Genomic DNA, 26,174 nt, shown 5'->3' with positions numbered 1-26,174 from the left:
GGTTGCACCTCAAACCCCAGGTCTCATTCCCTACGGAGAGTGTCCCCTGTTTAATGTTTATACAGCAACCTAATTTTTCTAGGAAATCTAAACCCAATATCCCCTCGTAATCCCCTAGTTCACTCACAACTTGCATGCAACACTTATATTGAACCCCGTTTACAAAAAATTCAACTACCTTTTCCCCAAAACTTTTCACCACGTCACCAGTATACCCTTCATGCGATAAGGGGACCGTTTAATACCCTCATTCCCACACACATCACTGCATACGAGAGATACCTGAGCGCCGGTGTCACACAGGAACCTGGCCCTTCTTCCCCCGATGCTCACCACCGCCACCAAATCCATGGGTCCGCCTCTTTTCTCCACCCTCGGAAGGAAGACATCTAGTAGGGGCCAGAATTGGCGGCGTTGCTGGCCCCGCCATCGTTTAACTCCGTAGTCTGCTGCCTCCGTCTGCATTCCCGGGCGATGTGGCCCTCACCTCCGCAGTTGAAGCAGCGCCTCCAATTTCGGCACTCCCTCGCCATGTGCCCCATCTCGCCACAGTTGAAGCATTTACCTTCCCTCGGAGCCTGCAAGACATGGCGGCTCGCAGGCTCCTCTCTCAAGGGGCGCCTCTCCACCTCCTCGATCCTAATGGCAGCCTCAACCGCCTCGTCAAAATTTTGAGGCGACGTCAGCCGGCACTGTCTGCCCACTTCCCCTGAGAGACCATTAAGGAAGGCGTCAAGGGCCCGCTGATCTGCCTCATAGCGCGTCGCGGCGGCATGCTCCGCGGGCCCGGCCACATCATACGTCTGGCTGTTGATTTTTCGCACCCTGTCTGCAAAGGCTTACAAGTGTTCTCCAGCTTCTTATGTTGGTTAACAGCTCCCGAAAAAAACGGGTACTCCGTTTTGTTTGGTAGCGCTGCAAGAGCTGAGCTTTTAGTTCCTCGAATGTCGCGGCCCCTCGGCACTCTTCCTTGCTATGATAAAATTCGGCCGCTTCCCCGTTCAACTTCAGGATCGTTGCATTCAGTTTGTCGGCGTCAGAGAGGCCCCCCAAATCGGCTGTGCGTTCCACTGTGTCTTAAAAGGCCGTTACGGACTCTCCCAGTCTTCCCGAGAACGCTTCAGTCGCTGAAAGCAGGCAGAAGTTTTTCCGCCCGCCTTCCTCCCCAGCAGCCGTCCCCATCCGCTGAAGTCTCTCGTTGACCGCTTCGAGCTCGCGTAATTTCTTGCTCATCTCTGTGATGGCCTGCTGCAAATCCATCTCCTGGCCTCCCAGGCTCACTCTCGCCGCCATTATAATCAATGAGTCTTTCCAAAAATATGCCAATTGTCCCACTTCTTGACACCAGTGTAAGACCCCCGATGCTCTAAGGGGTGTCGCCGATCAATTGGCAGGGATTTTTGAAAGGAAACTCATAGACTACGGAGAGATGATTTTATTCGACCCAGTTACATTATTCGCCGCCACACGTCCGACTCCGCGACGTCAGTCTTCCAACGGCCCCCTCCGCTGACCTCCCCTCCTCCCCCTTCCTCATCCATCGTCTTTCTCTTTCACCCAGCTCTGCAGTTTCCCACGGGAGGATGGAAGACGAGAGTAAGCGACTCGACTCTTCGCAGTGACAGAAACACATGACTCGGGAAAGAATATGAGGGAGAGAGTAGGTGATGGGTTGGGAGCTTGGAAAGGATGGGAACGGAAGTTGAGTCTGCTGTTTCTGTCTCTTACAGTGTAATACATGTTTGGTTGAACATTATTTTTTGTGTCTGTGTCTTGATCAGAGTATTTTGAATTCTCTTGTTACAGAGAAAGTGGATAAGATGGGAAGCACAGTATAAGTGAAGCTAAAGAAATGAACATTCAATTAGTATCAGAGGATTTTGTCAAAGAAGCAAGGGGTAAATCAGATGTTTGAAGCCTAATTATTCAAAAGAGCATTTGTGACTGGGGATCAAATGTGTTTTCTGTTGTGTTCAGTGACATTTCTTTTATCGACAGCTCAAATTTCTTTCTTCGATTGATATCGTATGATTTCTTTCTTTTCAGCCTATGACTGGACTTCCTAATGTTGTACAGGAGAACAAGTAGTATATGGCAAGTAGAAGTAAGTGTTAGCTATTTTCCTAGTATGTGCTTTAAGTGTGAAAGTGGTCCATGTTGTAAATTGTCCGTTGTCCCTAAAAAAATCCATCCAAGGAAAATGATAGAAGAACAAAGAATTAAACCCCACTAAGTACAATCAGGAGAAACAAAATTGATCTGCATTTTCACCTGTTATTGGAAATTCAAAACATAGTCAACCCCTGTGAAACCCCTACAAGCAATTGCTGCTTCTTTGCATTTCTTAAAGTGCTACTGGTTTCACAAATGCTTTCATTTCTACTTCTGTGATTAAGTTTAGATGTTTGTTCTTTGAATTTTGTTTGGTATTGTGTGATTATTGGAGGTTCAGGTACAAAGTTGCCTGTCAGCCTATGGTGCTTTCACTTAACCTCCAAACATTAAAGTTGCCTTCTGATGATTGCAGGTCTTGAGAGACCAACTGCAGCCAGATACAGCCATTTTCAGTTTTACAGTCTGGCCAGCAAGAGTTGTACAATGACAGCTCCGACCGACTGGATAACCTTGCATTAGCACAGTTTGCAGCCTATCACTATCCCCCAAACACACCTCAAACCCTCGCCTTGTTATACAACATTGTCACATGCATATGAAGTACCAAAACAAGCCTGAACCACCAAAACAAGACCTTTCTTTGAATCACCAAAGCAAGGGATTCTTCTGTTGGCCCTCCACGCTCATTGTCCCATCTGGCTCCTTTCCTCAAGGAAGCCTTTTGTTTACATGGGATGTGGGCGATTCCCTTTCCGAAGTGGCAGCGTTACCCCATACCCCCGCGTAGGGCCTTCTGCCTGTCATCAGACAACTTTCGGCGGCCGGACTATAGATCGATGTATAAATCTATCTCTAACGTGTTTTCTGTTATAAATTTTGTTCTGATTGAATTTTTTTAGGACAGAGGGTGAGTGAAACTAAAGCTAACACTAACAAAAAAAAGAAATATAGGTTTGGCTTGGTAGAAAGCAATTTTTTGGCCCACGGTAATGATCACTACCCAGGGAGATTGGTTATGGTAGGGATTTGCAAGATAAAAGAGGGAGGAAATAATATGGGGGGGCTCTTTGGCATCAATCCAATTTGTTTTATTTGTAAGATGAACTGGAGATTATTACTTATTGGCTAAACCCTTGTTTGTGCTGATCAAGGCAATGTTGCAGATTGAATTCTGCGTTTTCTGACTAGGTAGTAAAAAGTTTTCAGTAGAAATTTGTATGACTTTCATTGAATATGCTGATAGTTTACGAGTGACTGATATTGACTATGGAGAGTAGGGATGGGTCGGTTCTGGTACCTGGTTCTCGTTACTGCCGGTCGTTGGCCTGTGGAACAGGTATTGAGAACCGATCGCATGAAGTAGGTACTTTGGAACCGGCTCAGAACTATGGCGAGGATTTGAATTTGGCGCCCAAAACCAAAATGGCCTGCTGTATATTCAAGGCCACAAATTCATATTGTATGATAATATTGTATTATTTGTTCACCAACCTATGGTAATCTAAGGTACTATAAACTCTCGTGGAAGGATACTTGGGAATTCCTCTGGGTCAAGTTCTCCAACTCCATCTCGGCCGACGTTTTGGTGTACGAGTTATCCATGATCATCAGGGCATCTTGTGATGGACGACTAGTGCATCGTAATGTCGGCCGAGGTGGAATCGGAGAACCTGACCCGGTGGAATTCCCGAGTAACCTTCCACAATTCTATACGCTGGGAAAGCCTGCAATCATTGTTTACAATAAACTCAATTTTTCGAAGGTTAATACAAAGTTGTCATTAAGGATGGTTAAATCTGCAATGCTCACTAATCCAAAAGTCGAATCACTCTGGGATTTGAATGAAATTTCGAATCCATATTCATAGCATTTAAAAAATTTAGTGATAGTATGCACGTATACTCACCTCGAGGAGTAAATGTTTCATGAGTAACGAACAGGTAGGTAACTGAGCGATGCCACTCCCTGAGTTCCCACGGCTGAGGCCTTTTTGCACCATGAGGGATGGGTAATGGAAGGAAGGATGGATAGAAACCCGGCATCAATATTTGTCTGCTCTTAACGAATGGCACTCATAGGGGACCTCAGTTTAACGTCTTAGGAGATATCCATTAATTACCTGAGCCATTTAGCAGGGGAGGGGATCAAGCCTATTCTGACCCAATCTCACATGGGTCTCTCAATCTCGTGGCAAGTATCACATAATTTTTTCTGTAAGAAATGGTGTAAAATCTGTTTCTAGACAGCAATATTAGTCATCTTAAATATGTACTATTCTTAAGTCTTAACCAATCTGAAATAAAAATAGTTAAACAAATAGTTTTTTATCTAATGCAATGAAGCATAGATTAATGTATTTACACTGAAAACTCTGCATTTTGAACAATTTCACGTGTGATTAGATGGAGGGGGAGGGGGTCGAGCCTAATGTCATGATATCTCATAATGGGGAAAAGGGGTCCAAAAATCACCAATATTACCTCATCATTGACGCCCCCTCATCTGGCATTCTGGGATTGGTGAACTTGAAGTTCCCTCGACTAAACATGGAAGCAGGAATTCAATTTGAACTTTGACCCACTGGGTGGGAAGCCAAAACTTAAGCAACCACGCCAACTTGATATACACACAATATTGTTCATGAGGCCATCAAATCTTCATGTCCCACCATGATGATGAAGTTGTCCTGCCTTCTTATTTATTTTCGAAGACCTCCCTTTTCTCCCACACTTCATTTCACATCCTTATTACTTAGTTAATTTATTTCATCTTTATCATTCTTCGGTATTACCACATTTTGAATACTTCCACTCTTGACTTTTCTGCAGCTGTCAATGTCCACGTCTTGCTCTCATTGAGGAAAATACTCCATAAGTAGCATCTGATGAAATGTCTCCTTACATCTATGCCTATATTCTCAGCTATAAGATTATTCTATTTGTACAATGTCTTGTTTGCATTTGCTTCTCTACTGACCATTTCTTTCTTACTTCGTCCAATGTTAGTTATTCAACAGCCTAGGTAGCAAAACTCACATTTTCCATTTTCTACATTATTTCTAGTCTCCTCTCTTTTGCTGCAAATTAGTATCTTCATTTATTTTCATCAATTTTTAGCTGATATCTTGCAATTGTTTTCAATAGTCATCTTAGTGTCATTATGTGACTGCTAGGTTGCCAGCAAATCACAACATTCTAACTCTTTCTTTTTGGAATACATATGAATTTAGAAAACTATTCTTAGTATTCCTAGTGGCACAAAATGACCCTGCCGTGAATGAAAAGTCTTGTTGTTGCAGTTTTAAATCAAACTTTTTTCCTGCCATGCTATTTTCTGCACATGTGCAGGCAATATTATTTAATCATCAATTATTTGTTGAACCTCCTCCTGTGGAAGATTCAATCAATCTCAATTCAATTTACATTTTCTACCCATGCTAACTCAAAACTATATATGTATAGGTATTGTAAGAACCTTATTAGTGAGTAACCCCACTAGGGAGGTTGATTGGGTAAGACCCATGCCCAGGTTATAAACCCCTAGGTCATTCCATTTGAATACTCTTTGATGAGGTAATGAGATTCCTCTGGACCAGCGGTGCAGCAAGGGGGGGGGGGTTTGGGGGAACCCCCCCAGGGGCACCCCCAGAGCTCTTAGAAATATTTAAGTTCAATCCGTTTCACTTAATTGGATTAGCATTACTTATAGGATAGTGTTAGGATTAATCAAATATCCCCCAGAAAGCCGTAAAACTCACCATTTTGAACCATTAATCTTAAAAAAATTTCTGGAGGAGGGCTCCCCTGCAAATCCTGCTTACCCTGGTGAGTATGCAATACCCTCACACCCCTAAGTATTCGTTGCACCTAAACCCCCCCAGCCTTAATTCTTATCTGGGCCCCTGCTCTGAACTATGAACAGTGAGGCTTGAGTTCCTATCCCGCATAGTTTGACTATTATTATAAGAAATGCATAAACTCCTGAATGGATATGTGGTCATATTTTACTTATAAGAAAAAGTATGGTGTAGTTACCATAAATATTACTCGCTGACAACTGAAGATAAGGTGCAGACAAAGGAGTTTGGTGATTAACCTTTTCAAATGTTGTTTTGAATTCATACAATGATATTAACTTTTTTTGCTATAAATAATTATTATTTTTAATTAGCATACTTATTTTTAAATTCACAACACATACATAGGAAAATATATTTAATTTTTAAGGTGTGATTTTGGTCATTTATTGAAAAATTCAACTCTTTGGGAAAGTTTTTCTCCATTTTTCCAGCCACCTGCCACCTTCAGTGTCTGGAAGTGGTTTTTCTTCCACTTTTTTCATGGTTTGCCTCTTATGAGTAGGAACATCAACTTTCACATGTCGTCTCCTTTGTCCTTCCTCGGGTCCAAGTGGTTGGGTATTAGTCTGTGGCCCAACTTCAAATAGCACTTGGAAGTCTGCATGGTCTCCAACACGGAAGCCAAGACCCACCCTTGAATCAAGTCCTAAATATTGATGGAAAAAGTGTTAGTCCAATCGTAAATGCCTCATTAATCCATGTTTAAAATTTATTTTGTTTCAAAATTATATGTAATGTGTGGCATTTCATTTTCAAAATTTGATGCATTGTGATTTTACATTACATTAAATACTTCATCATTCTAGATTTTCAGTATTACCATGTGGTATAACCATCTACGTTGCCATCCCATTTATTGAGAGGTAACTTACACAGTAAAGGGTGATCTAACATTGAAATTTCTTGGGTCTATTGAAATTCCTGTCAAATTTTTTTTGAAAGGTAATGAGAAATTTAAGTATGGTTTTTGAAAATTGTTGAAATGCAAAATGATGGCTTTAAACCTGGTAATTCACAAGAAAAATATTTTCTCAAAATTCATTGATATAATTTTATTTGTAAATATATCAATGGCTGTTTAATTAGTTAAAAAATTATTTTCAGCAATTGATAGTAATGGAATTACAGACTAGAACAGTATACATAGTTCTGCTAGGTGGTTAAGGGTCAAAAGAAGGGGTTTGAAGAATATTCAGAAATTCTTAACTTATTGCCAAATGTAGATTATTCCAGATTTAAATACTTGTGTGTCACTAATCTGCATTTATAATTTACAAACTATGTAGTAACATGTCATTTGTTATTAATTATAATAATGTGCTTTAAAAATAGACAAAAGGCAAGAAAAATAAACCAATTTGAAATTCGAGGCCTCCATGCTGCTGGTGGAATCAAATTAAAATCAATTCCTTGAAGCCCAGACAACATCTGGGAATTCCTCTGAGCTAGGAAAAATTCAGCAATTCGGCTATTGAACCAAGAATAATATGTACATATTATGTTAATGTCCTGAAGATGATGGCAGAGGCAGCCATCGAAACGTCGGCCTACAATGAAGTCACCCAGTGGACAAACCAGGAAGACTTCACCAATATTATCTCATTTGCATCCATTTTTCCATTACTACCCTTGTTGTAATTTGTTCAGGGAAATAGGAATTCATTATGAAACTGCATTATTCAAAGAATTTAATCATGTACACCATAATGCTTTATGAAGTAATTTGATCATTGGATTTGAACAGCTTAATTTCTCCTATTATTATTGAATGACCAGATGGTAAAATTGTAGCAAAAATATACATCGCCCTCTCTTTTGCAACCCAGAGGAAAATCAACGAAATATGGATTGCAGTTAAATTCATATGTAGTAGACAAATTTTAAACATTTTTATGTATAGTCATCAAAATACATAAAACAATCATCACTTAGCATTGTAATGCATCATCAATGCTGAAAGAGGGGGGGATATTTCATTCTTGTAAGACGGTTACTCCTTTAAAATAGTAATGTGAAATTTTGGATCCAGATACAATTTTTTCAGTGGATTAATGTTGGATTTCATAAACTAGTAAAATGTAAAATAGGTAGATATTTGGATCTTAAGCATCCGATCTAACCATCCCCAGTAAAATACACTCTTACAGAATTATTTGGTAAGTGTGGCCTACCTTCAGAATTTCAAACTTAGACTTATCCCTAAAATGATCCCTAGGTATTTCTTTTCTCTTCCTTTGCCATACTTATTGTCAATGAAATTCCAGTTTGGAGAGTTGAATGAATACTGGTGTAGGTTGGAGAATGCGTACTGTGAGAAAGTAAGTTTTGGCAAAATAATTTTAAAAGTGGTGAATATGCATGGAATGTAACCTTCTCTGCAGGAAATGGACATTATCTACTGGTGTAGTGCAGTGTAGTTTACTGTGTAAGAGTAAGAAACAAATAGTTTTCTTTGCTATGCACAAGTCACGGTTAAATTTGGATTTTGCTTTAGTTACATATTTGCATATTTCCAACCACACATCAACCACCCCAGTAGTGGATACAGAAAAAACTTGAGGGGGGGGGGGTGCAAAAGATATCTTGAGTTACCTTTACTTTAATCCTAATAAAAAGTAATCAAGTCATACGCAGAGTTTAAGAAATTCTTAAATTAATTAAAAACATCTACAAGACAATGCCATCTTATGATATAAAAATGTAATTGTGGTTCTGCATGTTTGGCAATACGGGTGGGGGGACGCAAGAGGGGGTGCACGTCCCCTGCACCCTCCATATGTATCTGCAACTGAATCACCCTTCCAACACCACTAACCACATATGATGGCTATAGAATTAACCAATGGCTACTGTATGTAACTTAAGCAGCAGCCTACCAAAGTACCAGCCGGTGGCGCCAACTCCATGGGGCCTGAGGGGGCCCGGGCCGCCTCAAAAATTCGTTATGGGCGTGAAGAAAATGTGTCAGGCTTGTCGATTTTCCCTGAAGTGTCCAGATATCGTGATTCGAGTTATCAGGGTTGTAATGTTGATCATATGACTTCTAAAATGCTTAAAAAAACTTTAAACTCACTACTTATAAAATTTCCTGGGGCAAGAACCCCAGTTTGGGCCCCCCCAATATTGTTTGTAAGTCGGCATCCCTGGTACCTACCTACAGTAGGTAGTAATTTTCTCAGCATTTAAATGTATGGCATTCTTCAATTTTGTGTTCAGGCCAATACAAAGAAAAACTTTTTCTATTTATTTTAAAATTTTATTAGTTCTACACTCAGTTTGCTTGAGTATAACTTCCCTAAGTCCTCAGAGCCTCAATTATTGGTAAACTTTTTGGGAGCTCACGAGATTCCTGGTAGCCATAATTTTTTTAGTTACTATAAACTTTGCATGGATGCATGGAACTTATGTATTTCACTTTTGTGGGGTACTTCTCTTTGCCTTTCTTTGTCATTGTCTTAATTTTCAGCCACACATTGAATGCATGATGTACTCTCTTGGTCAGTGCCTTGTATGTCACTATTGCAGATCCCCTTACTAATTAAATGAGTGACATTGTCATAATATACCCACGTTTTCATTACCTATTTAACTCGTATGTGTAGCTAGTGCGGGGAATTTGTGTATGATGTTTTTATATAAATTTTGTATTAAATAAAACAGTGGTGTGACTTCAAGTATAGCATTGCGTTTTTGTGTGTATTATTGTGATAATTCTTTAATTAATCTTGAATGGTATGATATTTGTTCATATTACAGAGGGCTTAGTGAAGGAAATCATCCATTCTTTATTGGCTGGATTGAAAAAGTGAAAGCAAATAATCGTTTCGCTCGCCAAACATGTTACGGTGGAGGGCAAGGATAATTACACAGGACACTCACAGTAAACATTTCGCCTTTTAATTTTAAAATACTGATAAACTAAAAGAATCTTACCTTTCTTTATTTGAGGGATGTTGGAGTACACTAACGATAGGATAGACGGTAACTCCTCCGGTACGATGAAAGCGTCGCTTACGGTCCCCAAACCTTTAATTCGAAAAAAATTGATAAAGAATCGCGCCGAAGAATAATTATTGGCTTATAGTTACCAGATTAATTTTTTAAATGGTTGACCTGCAGTTGGGTGTTCATATAATTACTGAATAAGTTACATGTTAGATGCAGGAAGCGAAAAATGAAACGCGGTCAAAATACTCACACGATATCAAAAGAAGTACCGAGCACGTCTTCTTTACCAGGCACGCGCGCATTTTTGACAGCTTTCAGGGTAACTGGCGGCTGATGCTGACACAGAGAAATGGGACCCCGTGGTTACGGTTTCATCAGATGGATTTCCCCCGCATCCTCTATTATCTAACAACTCGATGGTGTTTCTCTGCGGAATCGTAGGAAGCGTGAACTGACGACCTACTCCCGGACGTTGCCTCTCTCGTTCCGAAGTCGACTGTAAACTGAGCTGGCTGAGTGTGAAGGATTTGGGTCAATGGGTCAGTCACTCTCTCGATCTCCGGAGTGGTGCTACTTGCGAGTGTGCAGTCGCGTCGCCGCTCCTGTCGACCTGTCGGGAGATGTCGCGGTTCCGGAATTAAATCTCGCAATATTCCGGAAATTTTCGGGAATTCGATCGCCCTTGATTGGAGTACGTGCGGTAGCTCTGCTCCGCGGGGTGTTTGAGGGGTTTCTCTTCCAGCGTACGCGATTGGGCGGGAGAAAATTCCCGGATCCAAAACTCTCTCCTCTCGACGCAACAGTTTTCTATTTCCTTAACCGAGCGCAAAAAGTTATGCGTATGTCTTCCAATGCATACACTTGGCGGTGAGGAGAGTCGCTTCTCATCCATTACAGTTTGACTCGACAATGAAATTTCTCTACTGAGTTTTGCTTTATAATACGGGTAAAATACTTGTAATTTATGTCCTAGATTATAAAATTTGTTTTTGGGTTGTAGAGAAAAATTAATTTCTTCAGATACTCGAATATGTAAATAAATTTTTTGTATATTGTTTTCTGATTGTATACGGGGTATTTAGATCCTTTCAATTAAGCCAATTTAACCAGGTAAGGGGAAAAAGCGCTGGGTCCTTTTTCGTGTTAATTCAATAGAACTGGAAGAAATGAAAATGAAGGTCATTGTTAAAATACGTGTAACTATTAGTAATGGTTGATGTATGTGGGGCGATGTGCGTAAGTGTGGAAAGGTTATAGCTGTCCTAGAAATGAGAGTTTCGTCAAAACAATACCGGGATTGTTGGGTGGTTGTGACATTTCATTTAAGTATGGAAGTTTTGAGAACATTTTTTGCTCCTTCATATTTTTTTCATATTTTCTGCCGAACAAGTAACTCATTTATAATTTAATCATCATTATATTTGCAGAGAAAAAAATGGCTAATTAATATCCTCCTGTCATTTTTTCTACCGATTGACCTACAGATATCTGTCGCAAAGGTTCTGTTATGCCAGCCGAATTATAAATAAATACACTCGGACCACAAATGGTCTAATCGGCAACAGGATTAAAAAATCCTTATCACTCTAATCTCAAGTTGCGCACTCAATGTACGTGAAGTGTACGATAGTGAAAGTGCATGTGCTAATATTTTTTGTCGGTAGTGGGAAAATGAAATACTCCGCGTAAATACTTTCTCGTATTAGGAAAAGGTGTAAAATTTGAAAGATAAATTACTCGGTGATGGAGTGATCAGGAGGCATTGATGGTTAAATCTTTTGTATTCGTACTTTTTTCCAGTGAATGTATATTTAACTATGCGATTATGAAATTAATTTTTTTGGTATTAGCGCGTGCTGATCACGTAGACCCATTGTTTTGTGACCCGTGTGAAGTGACCAGCAATATAGAAATGAAGTATTAAAATAGGGTAATGTTATCTTCATCGCTCGATAAAATGAAGCGCGGGGAGGTTTTCCTTGTAAAAAAAGACACGATTTATTTTTTGCGCAATAATAGTTTTTGGAATTATAAGACGAAGCGGTTACAAAAAGCATCAATGGAAGTGAAAGTTTTCGTAGCGTGAGTTGTGACAGTGCGTTTTGCGTCGTAGTCCACCCAAAAAAAGTTCTCAGTGTTCTTGAAGGTGCGGGTGGGGGAAATACAATTGCCCCGGCTTTTCTTTTCTCTTGACGTCGCTGAAGAAGGTCACAATCGTCTTAAGACCGTTATGATTGTTAGTTTTGGCTATCAATGTGCGGAATAATGTCATCTCCTTGTTCTGTATTGGTTTCCATGCGAATAAAAATGTATATCAAGGTATGGCAGCTCATTTCTATTATTTCTGTTTAAAGGTTTTAATGATATGTTTTGCTTCGTGTAGCATGCAAACTTGTGTTACTATGTGAAATTCGTGGGTTCTCTCACTCTTGATGTGCGTTATCGGCGAGTCGAGCGTTGAAGTCTCCGTTGATTGCACGGTTGCCAGTATCAAAATCTTTTTGTAGCCTGGAGGCCTGCTCCGTTTTTGTTTCAAACCATTCCTTTCACATTCCTTGTTTCAGTCGCATTTATCGTGGGAAACTGTGTTGTATTGATTAATGGGATAGAATTGCGCGTAGAAAACTGGCGCTTGGGAATTTAGAGTGGAGAATTTTGAAACCAAACTATTAATGGTGGATCGGATCATCTTAAGACCGTTGCCAGGGGGTTGGGAGGTCATTGAGAGAGGATAAACTTCAAACCGTGCCTCATCATCATCATTGGTCAACAATCCTTAGATTTGTTTGACGCAGCTCTTCATTCCTCTCTCCTAATCGCTAGCATTTTCATAGCGACATATTTCTTCTCTTTTACATCCTTTATAACCTATCATATGAAACTCATTCGAGGCCGTATCAATGGGTAAATATAACGTAGGAGATGGAGAGTCCTACCCCCTGAATGAGGATCAGTATACACCACTGTATACTGTTAACGTCACCTTATCGCTTCTCGATCTCTCATCCGTTGACATATCAATGGAACGTTCTCACCTAGTCTTAGATTATGGTATTGTATGAGGGCTTTCCCTGTATTTTATTGGAGCACAATATAGTGATATTGACTTCAAAATTAGTATAAGACAAGGTCTCAGGCGTTACTTTGTGGAATTGCTTCATCATAGAATAAAATAAAATTACTTAGTTCTGTTCCACACTTCATTTTAAATAGCACGACCCGGGTTTCAGCATCTAATGATATCACCTGATAATAGCATCCCAGTAAACACGTATGACTCATGCATGAGGTCATAAAGAAGTCTGACGAATTTGTAGGACTCCTTCAAAAGAGTCCCAAATGGCCTCATAATGATGTCTCCGTGAGGTCATATGCACTCGTATAGGAATTCTTTTCGCGGTCTCACACGACTCTGAAGGAGCTCATACAAGAGGTCTTATAGGACTCCTATAACAGTTCCAATATGATATAGGCGCAAATGTGGCGCCTCCACGTGTGTGATAATGGAACTACCTGGAGAACCAGAAAAATTACCCACTTCGTATTAATTCCGATAGATGGCTTTGAAATAGCCTACAAAAACGCCGGGGCCCCTACCAGCCCATTATAATTAAGATTTCAAAATACTTTACTCACCTTTATTTAAGAAAACTCTCCGATGACATAAGTACCCGACGTATCCAATTAAAATAAAGCAAAAGAATACATATAATGAGAACCATAGGTGGAAATAAGACAGAAAAACAAAATGGAATAGACAACTTCATGATATTTATAAATTTATTCTTCATAATATTAAGTCAATAAACAAACATCACTAGTTTTTGAATTCTTCCTCTCTGCATACTTAACGCGGTCTCCGCTTGATACAGCCACTGCCTCTCCACTCTCTCCAAGGCGACACTACTTGCTGATGTCGGGTTCCATTTCATAACAGAGGCTGAAAAAAAAACATTGAACTTAAGTTTGTTTAGAGTTATAATTGATAACATCATATAAACCAGATAAAGACTATTTATCTCATTAGCAGTCCCTAAATACTCCCAGGGCCGGTTTTAGCACCGAAGATGACCATTTTAACTTAGTTAATTTTAGGAGTAACCGAATTAGTGAAATACTTTTGATTAACTCTTACACTTAATTACATTCCTATTGCATTAGAATGCTCTTAGAAGTTAACTTAAATACATGGTGAACGTTATTTCCATGCTTTATCGTTCCATAAGTTACATTACGAAGTGAAATCAAGCAAATTATAAATCGGTTAGCACTTTTAATTGTTTGTTTACGTCATGATTTTGAGAACTGAGAGGTTTATAAACTTCAATGATCTTAGGGAAAACTGTTTTGTGAACCCGAGATAATAAAAACACTGCTTGAACACGTACTAGATATGATCGAGATAGTGTATATTAGCGGAGATAATTTAAAATGCGATAACAGCAAATTTATAAGGATACGATGAATGGATGAAATGAAACATGAACAAAAACAAAGGCACGTTACTAAACCTGTTCCATCTAAAAATTTTACGTGAATATTTACCGATACTCAATGATAAGCATGCGAACTTAACCAGCTTGGGAAATAGTATAATTAATGGATTTTCTCATTAACAAGTGGATAAAGAATCGTACACATAAAATCATTGAAACTTACCTTCCAAGTCTCCGTGCACGTAACACAACATGATGTCCACAAGGTTCGTGCCGATCTCAGATCCGATGGAATCCTGATTCACGTTCGTAGACAACAGGAAAAACACGAGCAAGAACTAGGCCATGGAGTACACACGATATTAATCATAAACTAGACGTCTAAGCTCGAGGCAGTAGAATAACACGACAACACAATGGCGGACCTAGCGGAAAGTGGAAGTGTCAGCTTATTTAATAGAATCGGAGGGAGAAGTTTACGAACCCATCTCTTAATATAAAGAGTTAATTGAAGGAAGAAAAAATATTATACACGCAGAAATATATAATTACGATTGAAATTATAATTCATTAACATATACATGACTTGATTTTTCAGGCCATCATGTGTGTGAGATCTTGAAGACCCCATGAAGTGTGAGGTCTTCAAGATTTCATGAAGTATGCGGTCTTTAAGACATCATTCATGTGACCTCATGAAGTGTGAGGTCTTAAAGGCCCTTTCATGTCTCTTAATGTGGAATCTTAAAGGAGTCCAACGTATGAGTTCATATAAGACCTCATTACGAATACTGTGTTGACTGGGATTAGATACTGAAACCCGGGTCGTGCTATTTAAAATAGTGTGGAATAGAAAAAAGTAATTTTATTTTATTCTATGTTCAAAATTCAGCATATTGTGCTCGTACGTATCTGATTGTTTGCCTGTTACCTGTCTTAAGTTAGATAACTGGGAGTTAAATATGATATCACTAGCTTCTTTTGGCGAAAATGTACTGAAATTTATGTTATGATTCGGTATGAATGTGGGGGTCGTAATAAAACAGTGCTATTTGTTAAGGAAAGTGTTGCAACAGCGCGTGCCAAATGTTCACCTTGTTCTTTCTACAGAAAAAAGCTGGCCTTGAGAATCAGTGTTTTTTTATTGAAATATACTATGTGGCAAGTTCGTTGGGTGCATGTATCAGAATGCGCAAGAAAGAATATAGAAATCTGTGAATGAAGAATTTTTCATACCGACCTTTGACTTCGGTCTTCTATGCGAAGGCGGCCATGCATATCTTATTGCCTACATGCTGTGCGAAACACTATGGGTGCCTGTAAAAGATCCAAAATCAACCATTATCGTCTATAATTATTCTCAACTTAGTACATAGGTCGGCTCTCCTTATGGACTTATAAAATTAAATATCCAATCATTTTACTCGAATGGACGCATTAACTTCGTACCCAACGCTTCTATATTAGTATAAATCCACTGTCATGTAAAATTTAGAGAATGGCTGTCTCAGAAGGCTGGCTGTAATAATTATATTAATATATTTATACATGGTGTGCCGAGCTTCAATGTTTGTTATTTTAGTTTGGCGAATATTTTTTATTGTTTTTTTTCAGGAGGTCGATTTAATAGAAGGGTAACATCAGTAGTGATTTTTTTATTTAGCCGATATCCGTAGAGGTTATCTCGTATCGAATGAAGCATATGCCTCGTTCTCCATTTTTCCAGAATAATGTACTTTTGACATGTGACCTGGAGACTGCCCTTAAATTTCTGAGTTCAGTTTCAATTGAATGAAATTACAGTTTACAAAGCAGAAGGATTTATGTATACAGTGAGCAAATTAAAGTAGGGGATGAGGGGTCAACAGTTTTAGGCCGAAATACTTTGAGGGTGAAATGGTCGAAAATGACAAACAGGATTGCGTAGTCGGTCGAAAAAAAAGTATTACGGTGGTAATAATTATAGAAAGAGCTCTGGTGCGACGGAGCGGGACTAGAAATTGGTCTACACGCGCTTTCCAATTTTTCGAATGGAGAAGGTGGTTGACAGAGTTTAATTGGCAAAAATTAATTAGGGTATTATACAGGGGAGGATCCAGGATTTCTTTCTGGGGGCACAAGCAAGGCCGTATCCAGATTTTTTCTGGGGGCGACACAAGGATACCTCGTAATACATAACAAACGCAAAGATAATGGGACCGTATTAAAAATCTTGCATGTTTTTGAGGGTCTGGGGGGGGGGGGGCCCGTGCCCCCCCCAGACCCCCCCCCCTAGATCCGCCGATTTCTTGTTTTTTTGGTACAACATGTTGCAACCTCGAGAGGTTATTTTCGAGTACAAAAATATAATAAGATACAAGGGTATTAGGCATTACAAGAGGAGTAGAATATTCGTGAGCTGCACTTAGGGAAATGGGAAGGTGAATGTGGCCAGCAGAGCATTCGAATGGGTGGTTATGATCAGGGGCGCAGCCAAGAATTAAGGCTAGAGGGGGTTTTAGGCGCAACTAATACTTAGGGGCATGGGGGTATTGCATACCCTTCAGGGTAAGCAGTAGTTGCAGGGGCCCTCCTCTAGAAAAAGTTTAAGAATAATCGTTCAAAATGGCGAGTTTTACGGCTTTCTGAGGGATATTTGATAAATCCTATATTTATTCTAAAAGTAATACTGATCCAAATAAGTAAAATGGATTAAACTTAAAAATTTCTCTGAGCTCTGGGGGGGGGGGGGGGGGTTTATCCCCCAAACCCCCCCCCCCCCCTCGATGCCCCACTGCACATTTGGAGAACGAATTTTACCTCTTGTACCAAGGCTGTAGTGAGTGGAGGTTTGGGCAAGGGGTTCAAACCCTCTTCCCTCGAAATGCTACCCCCCTCTAACCTCCAAAACGATTTATCGAGGGACGGGTTTGATCGTTAGGAATAATTTCAACGTCGGGAAAGTCGAAACATTACACTGGCATTGACCTTGGGTAATTTATTGGTCACTTGCGTGTGAATAGATATCGAAAGAAGAGGACCGAGGAATGAGTTGAGAAGTGGTGGCTAATGATACTTCGGCTAAAAAATGATGGCAATACTGCATAAGTGGATCAGCTCTCTTGGAAGAGGAAAGCAGGAAAGAGACGAAAGAAAGTGGGGCCATCAAGGCCGAAATCGCTGGAAGTCCTCGTCGATGTCATTCACTTTGTTTCGCTGAGGCTAAGGTATCTTCAATTAATGCTACGCTGGTGACAGTCCCGAGTTTTGCGGTGGCTGTAATTCGAGTCAGGTCTTTTCAGTGAAAGGTCATAGATTACTGTAATTTTTCTCAGGTAATGGGAAGATTTTCTACATACTGCCAATGCAAGATGTGCGTTCTAGAGATGGGAGCAGGAAGGGGGTCTGGAAGTCCACTGGTGCCCGTGATACTACCGGTTTTTCATCTCAGCTAACTCGTCCTCTGTCGGGTCACCCATATTACTCCCCCCTATCATTTTCGCGTCAAATGAAATAAAATGTGTTGAAGCCGGCGCAACGGCCACTTCTTTCCCTTCACGGCATATTCCTCCGAATTTTTGTCAATTAATACGAATATACATTACCTATGCAATTGAGCTCGCTTATGCGTGCGCATCTCGACTTTCTCTGCTCTAGATTTTTAAGAGGTAGATAATATCAACTCGCAGGTAAATTAAATATTTAACCTTGATAGAAATTTGTTGAATGTATTCACTTCTTCTTGAGGTAAATTACCGTGCTTGCCTTTAATTCTTCTTTGTACTGCGCGCGTGGGTGATTTTGTCGTGTCATTTTGGGGTAGACCTTTGATCATGGTACTACTAGTACCTTTTAGTACCTTTGATGTTACTCGAAAAAAATGTGGCGCGTCAATGATAAGACAGAATGCTCAAAATCAAATAAATAAGTGAGGCAAATTCAGGAAGATGGAGGATCCGTTTCTAGGAGGTCCAGAAATCGATCAATTAACAAGTATGTAATTTGACCAATAATACTTGCGAGTACGTAAAATATCATCGCATAGTACCTAAATGTAAATAATAATTGCGTTTCTTCCTAATCAATTTAACTGTTCGCCTTTTTATTCATTAACGGTACAAAGTTAAGTTTGCAAAATTGGAATTGAAATCTTAAAAACTGATACAACTATTAGCTCTTAATGGTGAAGCATTTACCTTGCACAGATACGCGTGGACATTTTTTTGATTTTGTCGCTTAGATCACTCATGTTTTTAAGAAGAAAGTTCACTGTGGGTTTTTTCGTGTGATGGCTTCCTAGCTACACTGAGATTTTAAAGAAATCGTCTCGAAGGAAATGAGCCCGGAAAAGGAATAGTCTTCCAGCATGGTTTTCACTCTGCGCTAAATCTTTGGAAATTGAACATCCTCATCTAGAGAGTTGAAACCGAAGTGCGGAACTCAGCAGCAAGTGAGCCGAAGGAGTCGCTGTCGCTAAAAATAGTGAATTGAGTATCAGAAATCGCATTGGGGAACTTGCATGAATTTTTTTTATTTCATAGGCGGACAGAAAATTATTTTCTGAATACAACAAAGAAAACCGCATGTAAATCTGAGTTTTACTTCGCGAGATATTTAATGATAAATATAACGAATTTTAAAGCGCGGGAAAAACTCCCTCACCCCCCAAGCCACTGCCGACGAAGCCTCGATGACGTCAAAGGTGCCTAAACATCACGCGAAGCTATTGTTGTGATTGTTTGTAATAGTTGCCAGCAGTTGTGAGAGCTTCGTTTGTTAGACGTGTTGATTATTTTATATTTAAAGATAAATATCCGACGATAGAGGCTTGGAAGCCCTCGTATTTTGCATTATTTATAATATTAATATCTGAGTAAGGGCATAAAACATAAAACTGGAGCAGTTGAACCAAAAATTATATAATACCTAAATAATATCGTTGTAGGAGTCTGAGCCACGGCCATTGGAAGGGGGATACGTTCATTGTAAGTTTATGTTATCGGCGGCATATCATTCATTAAAGTATTTAATTAGAACGATTTTGATGTTTACTAATGTCCGCTTAGCTTTTATACACAATAAATTCATCCGTTTATTCGTAAGTACCGGATAATTCGTCGTTTACGACTGTCTGTGCTTGTATTATGGGGTGAATTCCAGTCAATGCAACTTTTGCTCGCTGATTGGAGACATCTAGGAACATTTTTGTGCAAAAATAGTGTTATTTTCAACGTGACATCTCCCGTTAAGCTACTGCTAATAATCACAGTGCCAGTGGTTGTAATGCACAAAGTTTGACAAGGTTGAAAAATATCGGCCAAGAGTTATCAGTGTTCCATCGTGATTGAATTGTAAAAAGTGCTATTACGCTATCGATAAATGTCTAACAGTAGTGTAAAAATTGTCAGTGGCGTGCTAATCTCCGTTGTTCACCGTAGATATGACATTTCACGATCACGCTATTGAAATAAAAACTGTGTGTGAAGTTTGTTATTCCATTATTTCAACGAATAGTAGTGAGAAAAGTAACCTGTGTCACTTGTTTGGGCTAATTTAAGGGTTTAAATCAGTGAATAAATAGTTGTATTCATCATAACGAGTTCTGTTATTGTAAGTTGTACGTGATGAATATAAGAATGTGATAGTGACATCCAGTTTTTGATAAGAGTATTTTCCTATTTCCCACTATTTCCGGCGTTGCCAAATTCAACAGCACAGCTTACGATCGTTATCCTCCAGTATTACAAGTTTCTTTCACAACTCGATTTGCCGCCGACGTATAGCAATAATTTGTCTTAACAAGTTCCATGAGGGTCGTGGCATAATTTTTTGGTGTCCTAAAAAAGGCTGGTGTCCTAACACCCCATGCCACTTTTAGGCGGCTTGCGGGGTATTATGTAGACGTAGATGAATTTCAGGTGTACTATTCGAACGAGTGGCAACGTTATCATCCATTTTTCTGATAACCAAAACACACGAAGTGAAACGCTTGTACTTCATCATCCCGATGCCGCATTATTAATATCCCAAGTAATAATTTAGGCACAATAGCAATAGGAAAACTTGCCCAAGAATAACAGAACAAAATAAAGTGACGATGAGCGGCTAAATACTCCCTCAAAACAAATTTTACACCATGCGCTCAGCGTATTTCCCTACTCCCTACGGTTGTTTAGGCACCTATGACGTCACGCCTGGCCTCGGCAACGCTCGGGTGTCTTCGCGCAGTGGTCGGCTCAGAGAAATTTTTCTCGATTTTAAATGCAATTTTTTTATTTCTTTTGATGTTGAATGGAGAAACTGAAGGTATTTTTGCGAGCTAATGTATCCATTTGACTTATTCAAAATAGTTTTTAGAGCAATCTACGACCCATGCAAGTTCCTCAATGCGCGGAGATCAATTGCCATCAGTCAAACCGCTGCGGTGGGCACCATGGACACTTTCCCAACTGGTATAGTTTTGATATGGACATCAGCTTCTTACCCGACTCTGGTCGTCGACATTTTTAAAGCTCCTAAAATTCAACGAAGAAAAATCTACGAATGTTACAAAAGAGGATTCTCAAGTCTGCCTCTAACTGTTTTCAACCACGACGCATTTCAAAATTCACCACTCGCGTCGCTGACGGACAAAGTGAACCGAGTTTCACGGGAAAATAATGTATAATTAAGGATTTTAACTCAAATTTATATACATGATGATGATGTGATGAATTAAATTCATAAAATCTCGATGCTATTCCTCGTAATTTAAAACATTACATATCCTACGTAATATTGGAAAAAATGGATCACATTGCACTCATCACTGCGCCGCGGAGAATTTTGAAAGCCGACTAAAATGTGACCGAAGTGGCAACAAAAATCAGCCTTCTATGTGATGGAATTGGGCCTCCTCTGTGCAGTCTCCTTGGAAAAATCATTCGCATCGACTCGCATTCTAACCCTAAATTTTTCCTCCGTAGAATTTTCGCACCCTATGTGCACTTGCGGTTGACTCCGTAAATGTATGCCGTAGGCCAGTTCGCGCATATTTCCTGCGAAGGAAATATGCGCCACTGGTATTGCAATCCTAAGATTGGTATTCTGCTGCTATATTCTCTCTTTTCCTGTTTATTTCTTTGATGTTCTTCTTCATTACGTCCTTTATTCAGGGATGGCAATTGAAACGAAACGAAAATGTTTCGTTTCGACCCGGAGCGAAACGTAAATACGAGGCGTAGGTTTATTTTCGTTCCCGCACGACATTAAATTCACCAAGGAGTTTAGTTTCGACTACAGACGAAACCTTACTCCCATGAACGAAACAAAATGAATCGATACTCCGCTGCTCATAGATAGTTTCGATCCCAGAAGTTGAGTGGAGGGGGAAATAGGGAATAGTTTCGACCCATTGCGTTTGACATATGTGTAGAGAGGTTAAAACATTGAAAATCGAATGGCCAGTTTGCGTTCACCGTTCTCTAATATGAGTGCCCCATGCATCTAATGGGGGAAGACCGAACCTCTACTTCATGCAACCACACTTCTTACTCGGTGTGAGGCAGTGGCGGATACAGATGGGGGGCGCGCATTGTCTTATATATGTGTATAATTACTTTAATTAAAATTTTATTTTACTCTCCCTGTGACTTGATTATTTTTTATCGCGATAAAAGTAAAGGCAACTCGTTATATCTTTTGCGCCCCTCCCCCCCCCTTGAGTGTTTTCTGTATCCGCCACTGGTGTGAGGGTCGAAACTAACCTGCTAGAAGGCGATTCACGTGGTCCCTCCGGTGCGAAATATTATCTGTGTTTCGTTTCGCCCCAGAGTTTTAGTTTAGTTTCGCCCCGAAGTAGTTTTGACTCCGATTTCGTTTCGACCCTGAGTTGAGATCCCTGGGTTTAATTCTTTTTCGTTTCGTTTCTACATTTCGCTCCCGGGAACGAAACAATTGAAATTTTACTGGTTTTGACTTTCGTTTCGTTTTACTTGCCATCCCTTCCTTCATTTTCCCGAAGTACTTAACTCTTGATTATCCTCGAGGGTCTTTGGTTTACTCTAGCTGGCTCTAGTTGAAATCCTACTTTTCCCGAAGTTTCGTTCGATAAGCTGGGTATTAAAGCCCTAAGAAGACTATTCACTTGAATCTCGGAAGGGGTTCCGAATTTGGAGAATAATATAAGGGACGACATGGCAAGCGCGAAAAATTCACCTCAGGATCGGATTAGGTGGGTAAGGACTGGTAAGAGAACCTCGCACCGACATTTGAAAGCGGCGCGGATTACCGTCAGCGAAACTTGGTGTTTAATATTTTGCTAAACAAAGAGACCATCTTATGAGAGAAATAATCTCGAAAATGCTCTCGCGTTGGCGAGAAAAGGCCGCGTCGCGGTATGAGGTAGTAGCGACATTATTACCTATCTACCGGTTAACCGGTTGTCACGACTTTCGTCACGGCGTATCATTATACATTGTTCATTATACACAGTGGCGTAACCATGGGGGGATGAGGGGAAAGGTCCCCTCAAAGCCTCAGAGAAATAAAAAAATATTTAAAACCATTGTCTAGTTTGGACATATAGTAATTGCATCTGCTTAAAGTTAATTTTTTAGTACCAAAATGATGTAAAGTGTATTTCCAAGCATGTCATTTTTTTTTATTTCCCGAATCGTTGCCTGGGGGGTGTCGCCACCTCAGGCCATCTCATCCTCCCCCCACCCTAAAGCATATTTCAAGTTACGCCACTGATTATGCATATAAGTTCGAAATTTAATCCGGGAAAGTTTCTCCTCTGAGCAATCAGACCGGGACCGGATGTTTGCAGTGGCGTAGCCAGGGGAGGGGATCCGGGGGGTCCGGACCCCCCCCCCCCGAAATATAAAAACACAATCATTTTCCTTCATAAAAGAATACAAAATATTGAAAAATCATGAATTTAAAAGTATTTCTGTAACAAATGAAGTTTTTTCGATTATGAAAAGTGTTAAAATTAGTTTAAAATGTTTGATGAAAAAAATGTTTGTCAAAGTGGAGTACGCGGCCGTTAATGGCGCCGGACAAGAGGGGTGCCGCAATTTCCCCCATGCGATCTCCAAGGAAAATGGCGCCGGAATATTTTCATAAGGCAGGAGAAGAAAGCATTCAATAAATTAATTATATGCACATTTATCAATGCAGTATAGATTCAGATCAGGCCTCCCCTCATGAATGGGAGTCTCATCATGCACACCCGCGGAAGGTCGGCACGCCGAAAATTGTTCGCTTTCATCTGAACGGTCCTGGGCTGCTTTCAATAATGGCCTTGATGTTCCTTTCGATGCGTGGAAATAGTGTTGGTCCAATGGCTAGCGAGAACAACTCATGCGGTAGTAGTCAATGGTACCTTTCTTTTTCGAACTCATTCGCATTTCTTCCTTCTAAAATGTGATTTTTGAAGGTCACTTTTGACCACCCGTGCGTTCAAACCACTCTCTCAAATGGATGAAGGTCAAGCGAGTGGGGAAGGGACTAATTATATTTCGTTTTTCGCGAAGAGTGTGCGCCGAAGTTATCAGGGGGAGGGGGTTAGGAATGGTATGCCCATGGTCCTTGGGTATGCCCATGGGTATGCCTCCGCCGCCATGTTCCTTTTATTCTCACCTCACAATCAGTGTAGTTTTCAGGCCTGAAATGTATGTGCGTACCCAGAATCATAACTAGCCGTGGTCGTTCAAGTTGTAACTTTTTTGCACAGAAGAGGTTAATGAAACCAAAATTTTAAGGAAATCATGACAGCAATTTATTAGTTTTTATAATTATTTGCTTGAAAAAATAATGATTTTTATCTTAGTTCCATACATATGTCTTATACTAATATCATTTTTATTCAAAAGGAAATTTGTTTCATAACTTTTGATTTGAATTAAATTTAATTTCGCTTCTAGGGAGGGGCAGTTGCCCCCCCCCCCCTGCCTCCCACTGGGTACAACCATGCTGAAATACCCAAATTATTCTTTGTCTAACGAGCTTTAAACCGTAAAACGTATTCTACAAGATTTAATTTCCAAGTTGGAATAAAAATGAAATAAAAAAGATGAAAAGTACTCTCATTCCATTCCAATTAAACTGTGTGAAATGCACTAAAAGCAAAAAATATAAGCTTTTTATCACTCTGAGAATTTAGCGTGGGTACTCATTGGCGATTTATTATAAACAGGCGAAGGAAAGCCTGATAGGTAAGAAAGGATAGGTACCCACAATAGTGATACAGGTCCGAGTGATAACAAGCTTGAAGAAATTCTTGAAAGATTCATCTTCATCTAGTTATTATTTGCATGCATTTAAAAATCCTGCAGATGAAACTTTTTAAATCTGACTCAGATGGGATCTGCAAAAATGTAATTTTTTCCATGGTTTTGAAAAAATCCATCCACCAAATATTTTGTTTGACAATTTCTTTTGTGACTTGTAATTAAAACCAAATGGCTTCAAAGTGCACCAAAAAGTACACCTGCAGGAGAACTCAAACTGAGAATCAGCTCTCACACTTTATTTTCCGAGTGGTGAAAAGCCTATTTTTTTTATTTTTAATGAATTTTATACTGTTATGGAAAAAATGTTTTTAAATATTTGTTTTACTTAATTTTTATTTTCTACTTTTCAAGAATGAAATCAAGCAATATAGTAAACCTAAGCCGTGATTTCTGCCATAGTAAAACCTTCTATGTATTGAGAAAATTTAAAAGTATACATATTTTCTCATGGAAATTTAGGTAATTAATTAAAGCCCAATGGATCAAAATTTCAAATGCCTGATGATAGAATATTGTATTGTCACCAGAAGAAAGTAAGAATACAAAATTTCAAGCCGACATGACAATTGGAAGCAGATTAAAAATCACAAGATTCCAATAATGAAAGAGAAAAAACGATGGAGCAAGTTAAGAAAAATTGTTTAAAAAAATGAAAAAAAAAATCAGGTGGAAATTCTTTCCTTATTTGATCTATTGCCAAGTTTCAGAGTCATAGGTGGAAAAGAAATAAACCCTTTCAAAGGGTTTTTTTTACCACCTATGCCCTGAGAAATCTTTATGCCACGTCATTCTTTCCTTAGTGGCGTCACAGGATTCCATATCCCTCCATTTCAAAAGAACAATTCTCATTCTCTGATGACATTACAAAGTTTTACAGACATTTTAATTTTCCTCTCATCCCATGTAACTGCTTCCATTCTTCTTCACACCAAGATCTTGAACACCTTAGTGTTTCTCATCTGTCTTCCTAAGCATCCAAGTTTCCACACAATGAAGTGGCATGCTCTAGATTAGACTCTTTCATATCTTTTAGTCGACACTTGTACATATATGACGATCCTTTTATCAGCTCCTTTCAATTCAGTATCACCTCCATCTTAAGTTTATCTCTTCTGGATATCTGTGATCCTATATGGTTCCATCTAATATTTCCCAACAATTCCAGTTTGTGACCATCCACTTTCATGTTCAGCCTTAATTCCTAGCTGTCGAAGCTTTACAAAATGGCTTGACTTCGCCTACTGGTGAATAATATTTATATTGAGTTACCAGGGCTTCCAGGTCTAATTCGAAGAATCTAATCAATGTCTCATCATCTACAATTTTGGCTCAAGTATCAGAAAGCCTAACTTATACATCTATATCTTCCGAGTCAACCCTTTCGATCCCCTCTGAATTCATATTACACTCTGTCCACTCTGATTCTCTGGCTCCACCCGTAACAACACCAGAGGCCCAGATCCTGTTGGATGAGTACTCAAAGCTGATATGTTTCTGCTCCACATTTTCAGTGTAGATATAGATGGTAAGGGTGCAAAAGTCCATTACAATCGTTTAAAT

At 39.5% G+C, this 26,174-nt stretch overlaps 1 protein-coding gene across 1 annotated transcript; it reads right to left on the bottom strand.

The window, feature by feature from the left end:
* Positions 1–6,308: 6,308 nt before the first annotated feature.
* On the bottom strand, positions 6,309–10,678 carry LOC124174070. The gene is made up of 3 exons (XM_046553204.1): positions 10,173–10,678; positions 9,908–10,000; positions 6,309–6,620 (listed from the first exon to the last, which is right to left on the bottom strand). Exons 1-3 carry the CDS (start codon positions 10,222–10,224, stop codon positions 6,370–6,372), a joined length of 396 nt encoding a protein of 131 aa, XP_046409160.1. The 5' UTR covers positions 10,225–10,678; the 3' UTR covers positions 6,309–6,369.
* Positions 10,679–26,174: the final 15,496 nt, after the last annotated feature.

Source organism: Ischnura elegans, chromosome 2 (genome assembly GCF_921293095.1).
Source record: "Ischnura elegans chromosome 2, ioIscEleg1.1, whole genome shotgun sequence".
NCBI lineage: Eukaryota > Metazoa > Arthropoda > Insecta > Odonata > Coenagrionidae > Ischnura > Ischnura elegans.
This window is presented reverse-complemented; position numbering and strand designations above follow the sequence as displayed.